Source organism: Pan troglodytes, chromosome 9 (genome assembly GCF_028858775.2).
Source record: "Pan troglodytes isolate AG18354 chromosome 9, NHGRI_mPanTro3-v2.0_pri, whole genome shotgun sequence".
Lineage (NCBI taxonomy): Eukaryota > Metazoa > Chordata > Mammalia > Primates > Hominidae > Pan > Pan troglodytes.
In genome coordinates, this window is record NC_072407.2 from 22275212 (window position 1) to 22284437 (window position 9226).

The 9226-nt window shown below is 40.3% G+C and overlaps 1 protein-coding gene across 1 annotated transcript; it reads right to left on the reverse strand.

Moving 5' to 3' along the window:
• Positions 1 to 246: 246 nt before the first annotated feature.
• SAA4 (serum amyloid A4, constitutive) lies at positions 247 to 5723 on the reverse strand. Its single transcript, XM_001173012.6, has 4 exons — positions 5598 to 5723; positions 4721 to 4815; positions 1274 to 1412; positions 247 to 556 (listed from the first exon to the last, which is right to left on the reverse strand). Exons 2-4 carry the CDS (start codon positions 4809 to 4811, stop codon positions 394 to 396), a joined length of 393 nt encoding a protein of 130 aa, XP_001173012.1. The 5' UTR covers positions 4812 to 4815; positions 5598 to 5723; the 3' UTR covers positions 247 to 393.
• Positions 5724 to 9226: the final 3503 nt, after the last annotated feature.

The following is a 9226-nucleotide window of genomic DNA, read 5'->3' on the forward strand; positions in this document are numbered from 1 at the left end:
CCCAGGATGATGGTCAGTGCTTTGCCGGCTTAGGCTTACTCAGGAGGGGAAGCTGGGGCCGAAAATGACCAGAGAAGCTTGGCTTGGGTCATGTGAGGAGCCTGCATAGTTACAGACCAACTGGGAGTCCTTGGTCCCCCTCAGTCACAGGCTCATCTGCCATGGTGCTGTTTATCTTCCATGTGGCCTCAGATGACCATTCTTCCCAGAAAGTCTGCCTCAATGTTCCCAGTTTCCACCAACAAATTCAATTTGACAAACATTTATTGAACACCTCTAGGTGCCCTATACCAGTTCCTGGGGACACAAAGCTCAGTGACCCTGTGTCCCTGTCTTGGGGGAGAAGTGTGTGGCTCACAGCCCAGTTTCCCTGAGAGCAGAGGAGCAGGAAGCTCAGTATTTCTTAGGCAGGCCGTCAGGTCTGAAGCGGTCGGGGTCTTTGCCACTCCGGCCCCATTCCTCAGCTTTCTCGTTGGACTTCGAGTCCTCCAATACAGTGCTGCTGTTTCCAAATAAATAGTAGTCTATTAATCCCTGAAGATAGACCCTGGAACGGCTGCAACCCAAAGAAAGGAGACAGGAAATTAATCTCTTGACTCACCTGCTCACCTGAGACAGCTCCACCTGCTAACTCCCTCCTCTTCTCCCACCCAAGTAATGACTGAGAGGAGGCTGGAAAACTCAAGGAAAGGGGGAAGAAAACTATCAATCTTCTTGGGCAAAGGCCTAAGTCTACTGATACTTTGCGCTCTGCAACAGAGTGCTTTCCCTTTTTTTTGAGACAGGGTCTCATTCTGTTGCCCAGGCTGGAGTGCAGTGGCTCAATCATGGGTCACTGCAGCCTTGACCTCCTGGGTTCAAGGGATCTCCCACTTCAGCCTCCTGAGTAGCTGGGATTACAGGTGCATGCCACCACGCCTGGCTAATTTCTTTTATTTTCTGTAGAGATAAGAGTCTTGCTATGTTGCCTAGGCTGCTCTTAAATCCCTGGGCCCAAGAGATCCTCCCACCTTGTCCTCCCAAAGAGTTGGAATTACAGGCGTGAGCCCCTGCACCCAGCCCCTGCAACAGTGTGCTTTCAAGACCTCTCCTCAGTTCTTACTTTCCCTTGTGGGTGAAAGGAGACATGTCCTCACCAGCCTTGCTCTGGCTCTGCCAGCCACCCAGACCCCAGGAGTATGTGGAGGAGGGGAAAGAGCCACAGGTTCTCCTGACTCTCAAGACAGATAGGCACTGCTGGCCTCTCACTGGAGTCCCCGGGAATCTGTGTTACCTGATGAGTTTAGCAGCCCAGACACCCCCAGGTCCTCTTTGGGCAGCATCATAGTTTCCCCGAGCATAGAGATATCTGTTTGAATTTTGGTGATTGGATATCATTATGTCCCAATAGGCTCTGCCCATGTCCCCAACCCCTGGAAAGAAAAAAAATGACAAAAATGAACCCAGTGACATACTGGAGAAATGTAGAAATGAACATTTTCCACTGATTTCCAGATTTTGGCCCTTGACAAAATAATCCTTTGAAATCATACGTGGAGATAAACATTACTTCCTGTGAACAGCTTCCCTGAGCAACTGTAAGGAAGGTGCTTTTCCATGGATTACATTGAATTGTATTGGTTGGCAGTTGTCATGCCCTGGGCTACATCTTACATGGGTCTGTGTGTGCTGTGTACAAAGAGGGGACGCTCGTGTGAGGAATGCTTTTCCATGGATTACATTGAATTGAATTGGTTGGCAGTTGTCATGCCCTGGGCTACATCTTACATGGGTCTGTGTGTACTGTGTACAAAGAGGGGATGATCATGTGAGGAATGTCACAATGGAGAATAGTACTACAGATGTAAGATCCAGGGACATTACAAGGGACTTGGTGAGAAGAGGAGGGGGCTGCACATCTACCATAGCCCATAAGAAAAATACATCCTTACCAGCTGAGTGAGGACAACTAGGACTTGAATAAATCTGACTGCTATGGGCATAAATGGCACAAGAAAGCCGAGGGAATGGGCAGTACGTGATGAGGTGGAATGACCTGAGAGAGCTTCATAGGACCTGGATAATCAGACTTATCATGAAGGGCATGAATGTAAATGTTTAACTCTCTGCTCTGACAATTAAGTGTCAGTTTCCACATTCTTCAGTTGGGGGGAATCATACCTACCTCCCTGGTGGACTAAATGAGAAGATAAAATGAGGTAACATACATAAAATGCCTAACATATTGGAATACTTGATGCAAATTGGATTCCTGTTCCTATTAGTGAAGGGCAGTGGTGACAATAAGATACCACTATACACCCAACAGAATGATAAAAATTTTTAAAACTGACAATATAAATTGTGGGCAAAAATGTGGAACAACTGGAACTCTCATAATTGTTTTGGGTTTTGTTTTTGTTTTGTTTAGTCACAGTCTCCCTCTGTCACCCAGGCTGGAGTGCAGTGGTGTGATCATGGTTTTCTGCAGCCTTGATCTCCTGGGCTCAAGTGATCATCCCACCTCAGTCTCCTGAGTAGCTGGGACTACAGGCACCTAATAGCACACCCAGCTAATTTTTTTTTTTTTTGGTAGAGATGGGGTCTCACTTTGTTGCTCAGGCTGGTCTCAAACTCCTGGCCTCAAGTGATCCTCCTGCCTTAGCCTCCCAAAGTGCTGGGATTACGAGTGTGAGTCATCATGCCCAGCTCTCATAATTGTTCATGGAAGTGTAAATGGGTACAATTTTGGGAAGCTGTTTGCTGGTATCTACAAAAGCTAAATTGACATGACTATACCTTATGACTCTACATTTCCATTCCTGAGTGTATACCCACAACAGAAACGAGGGCTTATGTACACTAAAGTACATGTACACCAATGTTTATTACAGGTTTAGCCATGATAGCATAAAACTTTAAAAAGCCTAATTATCCAATAATGTAGGATAAATTGTGATATCAGTATACAATGGAATACTATGTAGCAATGAAAAAGAACAAAATATTAATACACATGACAAATGCTGTCATGTATATTAGTATGTCTTAATGTTGAGTGAAACAAAGCCGGATACAAAAGACATATTCTGTATGATTTCTTTTATTCAAAGATCAAACACAGGGACACTAATCAACAATGATAGAGGTAAGAATAGGAGTTACCTTTCGTGAGGGTTGTTAACTGGAAGAGGGCATGAGAGACCCATCTGGGGTGTGTGAAATGTTTGACATCTTGATCTGATGGTGTAATATGGATGTTTGTATGTGTAAAAACCTCATCAAGCTATACTGTTTACTATATGTAAGTTATATATCATTTTAAAGTTTTTAAAAAGATTAGTGGAAAAATAGATGTTTGAAACAGGTCTAAGCCAGGAAGAGCTATAGAAAATGTCTATCAGTGCCTGTGTTGTTCAATCAATAAATATTTTTGAGTTCTGCTGTGGTTTACGTGTTACCGAGTTCTTTAAACCAACTCACTTGGAAAAAAGAAAAGCTGTGATAAATAGTTTTAATTGTTACTTAGGTACTGTGTTCTAAGGGATATTTCTCACTAACTTCATGTATTATTTTTTGTCTGTAATTTTGTCAAATAGTTTATCTCTGGCATGGCATGACTGTCCTTTCTCTGATGCATGCTTTATGTTCATTCTATGCTTTCCAGATCTACTAGCAAGAGTTTTCTCCAAGCATCTGACAGATTCTGTCACTGGGTGACAGAAAAACCCAGGACAGTTGTTCTCATTGGCATTGTGCTTAAAGTAACCTGGGGAGTTTTTCAAATGCTATTCCTAGCCCCACTTCACTTCTAAGATTCTGACTCAGTAACTATGAGAAGAGGCTTCGGAGTGTACTTTTAAAACAAACACCGGCCGATTTAAATGCTGGTGGACCATACAACAAATTCTGAAATACACTGACCTAAGGGAGAAGATATTCTCTACTATGTGCAGAAAAACTTAGCACATGCTACCAAAACTTTTTAAAAACTATTTATAGAATATCATTTTTAAAAGCAGAAAAAATGAAAATTTATAAAATTTCAATTGAAAAATTACAAAAAATTAACTACAAAATTAATAACAACACATGAAGTTCAAAGTATTGCATAACCTGACAAACATAGTTTTCCCATTTTAACAGCTAGTCAATAAGATTCGTTTCCCATCCAGAATGGCAGAAGTCAGTTTCCCTGCCGTATCTCAGCCCTCCTGTGGCTAATCAGTAGAAATTTGCTCTTTTTATTTTATGGATAGAAGTTAGGGCTTAATTTTCATAAGCTCTGCATCCCAAGCATTGGCCATTTGCTTGGGTACAGGATGGGATTTCTCTGTGCAAGCACTATTATTCTACTCTCTGCTAGGCATGTCTCAATCTTGGAGTATAATTGTGAACTCAGTATATTCCCAGAGGTGGATGAGCTAAATAAACATCATGCCCTGAGAAATCTGCCATCTGTAAATTTCCGCAGTGGGAGATCACCCCCTGGAAGTTTTATCCTTCTGCACTCTACACCAAGAGTACAGGCTGGGCCCAAAGCACCTTTAACCTCTCGTCTGGAAACCCCAAGGGAGGGTGATAAATCAGACCAGCCTAGAGGAAGAAACAGATACAGAAAACCACACTCCTGCTCTGACCTCTGTGTGGCTTCTCTAAGGAGCACTCACATCCAGTGAGTATGTGGCCCCTGCTCAGAATGAATCCTGGGTATGTGCCCTCCATCCTCCAGAGTTCTTACCTTGGAGAGCCTCCTTGAAAAACGAATGCCAGCTTTCACTGGTGACTCCCATGACCAAGGAGCAGAAAACAATGCCTGTGAAAAGCCTCATTGTGCTGAAGAGAAAGAAAGACAGGGGCAGAGAATCATAAAAAAAACACAGATCTATGTTTTGAGGACTGAATTTCTTTCCTTTTTTTCTTTCTTTTTTTCCTTTTCTTTCTTTCTCCTTCCTTTCTTTCTTTCCTCCCTTTCTTTCTTTCTTTTTTTTTTTCTATTGCCCAGGCTAAAGTGCAATGATATGATTAAGGCTTACTGCAGCCTCGACCTTCTGGGCTCAAGTGATCCTCCCACCTCAGCCTCCTGAGTATTAAGGACTACAAACGTGCACCATCACACTCAGCTAATTTTTTTTTTTTTTTTGGTAGAGACAAGGTCTTGGTATGTATGTTTGGCCCAGGCTAGTCTCGAACTCCTGGCCTCAAGCAATCTTCCTACCTCAACCTCCCAAAGGATTACAGGCATGAGCCACTGTGCCAGCCAAAGGACTGAATTTGAAAGACTAATTCCCCATTTCCATTTGTTTGTATGAGAATCATAACTGCATGAAAGATTGAAATGAGTTTTAAGAAGAAGCATAAACCCTTAATTCTCAGCCCAGATCTCTAGAAAGAATAAGAGGATTCCAACGTGTTATTTGGTCTGTGGTCAATTTGTCACCCAATACAGCAGACTAAAGTCAATCAAGAAGCATTTCCTGAGTTCCTACTCTCCTCAGCACTGACCCCGTAATGAGGTAGAAAACACAGTTTCTCTCCAATTGAAATTTGACAATTATGCGAGAAAAGGATCTCAAAAGAGTCAAATAAGAGAAATTACTCCTTGGAAGAAACCTCACCTGTGGACCTTTCTCCAGCTGAAATTTCAGTAAAGGCAGAGCTGCTGGTATCTTCTGGCCATGGAGCTATAGTTGGTACCTCTGCTGGCTTTGGCATTAATGGGAGAACGGTTTTAAATCCAACAACCTGCCTTGCCAAAGTCCTTTTTGCGCAATTCTTTGGGTATTTTAAAAATTAACATATTGGGTAATAGTGTTTCCTTATCTAGAAGTAGTTTTCCAAATTGGGTCATCAAGGTATTTATTTTCTGGCAGTTTTTCTTAATTGCCACTTTTCCCTCTTTTTAGTTTCCTCTATCACAGAAGAGTTGTATTTGCAAAATCCAGCGTGGGAAGACAGAGGTCTTTCTCCACTTTCTTCTCTTTGTGTCTTTCCATTCTTAACTGTTTAGTAGGAGGTCTTCCCAAAAAATTGCACATAGATATTGTGTTGTAGGAAGTGATCAATATTATTAGCAAAAGAGATGTTTGCTTGTCTCTTGTGACTTCTCTCTAAAGAATGTAAGGACACAGAACAAGCAAGACTTGACTGTACCATTCATGGGATGAGGTAATGATTCTGGGAGAATACAAGGACAGGAATAACACCAGAAGATCAAGGGTGAAGGCCTTTGAGGCATAAAATCTCTTTTTTCATATAAATATGTATTATTCTGCACTTTCTTTTAAACTTACTATTTATTGGAAGTCTTTCCATGTCGGGCTTGTTGCGTTTTTTTTTTTTTTTTTTTTTTTTTTTTTACAGCTACACAGTATTCCATTGCATGGATGGACCATAATTTATACAATATTAATGGCTGTTTTGACAGTTATTAACCTTTTGATATTACAAATAATGGTGCATTTATTAACCTTGTACATATGTCTCTTGCACATGTACAAATATATCTCTAGGATAAATTCCTACAGAAGAAACTCCATGGTGAAAAAGTATCAGATTTTATAAATTTTTTGTTTGTTTGTTTGAGACAGAGTCTCACTCTGTCCCCCAGGCTGGAGTGCAGTGGCATGATCTCAGCTCACTGCAACCTCCACCTCCGGGGTTCAAGAGATTCCCCTGCCTCGGCCTCTTGAGTAGCTGGGATTATAGGCACACGCCACCACATCCGACTAATTTTTCTATTTTTGAGAGAGACGGGATTTCACCATGTTGGCCAGGCTAGTCTCGACCCACTTACCTCAAATGATCTGCCCACCTCGGCTTCCCAAAGTGCTAGGATTACAGGCATGAGCCAACGTGACTGGCCCTAGATTTTATAAATTTTTATGTGTTGCAAATTGCCTTCCATGAGGGCTGTATCAATCTCTACTCCCACCAGAAATGAGTGAAAGAACTTGGTTCCACATTGTCTCTCACACAGTATACTCTCAAACTTTTTGAGAGTAAAAATAAAACTCAAAGTAATTTTAATTTACATTTCTCTTATGATTTTGGTTTCAAAATCATAATAAGAAATTGTGAGTAAAATAAAACTCAAAGTAATTTTAATTTACATTTCTCTTATTATGATTTTGGTTTCACATCTTTCCACATGTTTAAGAGCTATTTCTATTTTCTAAGGAATTGTGAATTCACACCTTCATATCAAAGTAATCATTTTTTACTGGTTTATTGTGTTTTTATTTATCACATTAGAGAAACTTTTTATATACAGGGAAAATGAGTATGTTATCTAGGATATGAGTTACAAATATTTTTTCCAGCTTATTTATCTTCTGATTATGATGGATTATGTTCTGCCAAAAGAAATTATTTATGTTCTTGTCTTTATTAATATTTTCTTTACTTGTCTTCTCAATTTCATAGTATTTGAAGAGCTTTCCCTACTTTGTTTTTTTGTGGTTTTCTTAAACTCAAATGTTTTTATTTCATTCCTTTTTAAAAATTTTTTGTGGGTACATAGTAGGTGTATATACTTATGGGGTACATGAGATATTTTGGTACAGCCATGCAATGCGTTATAATCACATCATGGAAAATTGGGTATCCATCCCCTCAAGCATTTATCCTTTGTGTTACAAATAATCCAGTTATACTCTTTTGGTTATTTTACAATGTACAGCTAAATTATGACTGACTATAGTCCCCCGTTGTGCTATCAAATACTAGATCTTATTCATTCTAAGTATTTTTTTGGTACCCATTAACCATCCTCACCTCCCCTCACTCCCCCCTCCCCACTACCCTTCCCAGCCTCTGGTAACCATCCTTCTATTCTCTATCTCCATGAATTCAATTGTTTTGATTTTTAGATCCCACAAATAAGTGAGAACATGTGATGTTTGTCTTTCTGTTCCTGAATGATTTCACTTAGCATAATGACCTCCAGTTCCATCCTTGTTGTTGCACCTTTCCCTACTTTGGGCTATAAAAGAATTTTCCATGGATTCACCAGATAATGTTAATATTATTATTATCATTTTCCTTATTTGTTTATAAATATTTAGCATATTTGGAATTTGTCCTACCGTAATATATACAGTATGTTTTCAACATGATGTTATTTTAGATGGTCACCCAGTTGTACCAATCCCATTTGTTGAATAGTCCGTCTTTTACTTACTACGTTAACATACAACCTTTATCACATACAAAATTCTCATATGCACTTATGTCTAATTCTGAGGATTTGGTTCCACTGATCAGGTTTTTTCTATATATAAGTCAGTACTACACTGTTGTACTTATTGAGGCTTTATTCAATGTATTAATTGCCCTCATTACTTTTTTTTCAGAAGTAGTTGGAGTTCATTTTCTATTATTTCTTCTAACTGCTAGTTTTTGTATCCACACCTTCTTGTCTGTGGTGTTTTGATTGATGTCTGGGGTGTCCAGGAGTCCTATCATACCATCTCCCATTCTCTCTTATCACTGCTCCATTTAGTTCTCCAGACCTTCCCCTGCAACCACCTTCACGAGATAGTCAATGACTCCATGTTGCTTAAGCCAAAGGTGAACTCCTCAACTGCTAAGCAGAATCTGATACTGCTAATCAATGGCTCCATCAGGGATTCTGGAACACCATGCTTTCCTAGTTTTCCTCCTTTCCCAACAGCTGCTCCTTCTCAGTCTGTTTTGCTGTATCCAGCTTCTCCTCCAAACTTCTTAGAGAATGGAGACACCACACTGAGCCTTCGGACCTCTCTTCAGTCTCCATCCACATGCTGAGGGAGCTCATCCATGCCTCTTAGCACAGGTTCCAAAGGCCATGGTCTTGTTAGTGGTGGTTATTTACACTGAATCTTCATTGCCTGGATCAATGCCTGGGTCATGTAGGAGTGAAGAAAAAAAGCTTCTTCCTTCACTCTCTAGAGTTCAGCTGAAAATAAACTGACAAAGGCAGATTAATAGGAGAAAAAGTCATATACATGTATTTTAACATGCAAGGGGGAAAATCACAGGAGGGTGATTTCCCAATAACCCAATGGGGTACCGGTGATTATATACTATTCTTCATAGGGGAGGAGAAGATGGGGAATGTACACAAATTTTTTGAAGTCATAAATGATTATTAGGAAGAATGAGTGGACCTGGGGAATAGAAATTAACTTGTAAATGATTCTCTTGAAATTTGAATGAGGCAAATAAGCAGGTGTCATCTTTTGAAACAGTCCATCCAGTTGTGGTT

Excerpts from the sequence above, each read along its gene's own strand:
- SAA4 (XM_001173012.6), bottom strand. The coding sequence starts at position 4,811 with ATGAGGCTTTTCACAGGCATTGTTTTCTGCTCCTTGGTCATGGGAGTC. Across the intron at positions 1,413-4,720 it reads TTTCAAGGAGGCTCTCCAAG|GGGTTGGGGACATGGGCAGA; the intron begins GTAAGAACTCTG and ends TTTTCTTTCCAG. Across the intron at positions 557-1,273 it reads TGGGCTGCTAAACTCATCAG|CCGTTCCAGGGTCTATCTTC; the intron begins GTAACACAGATT and ends TTTGGGTTGCAG.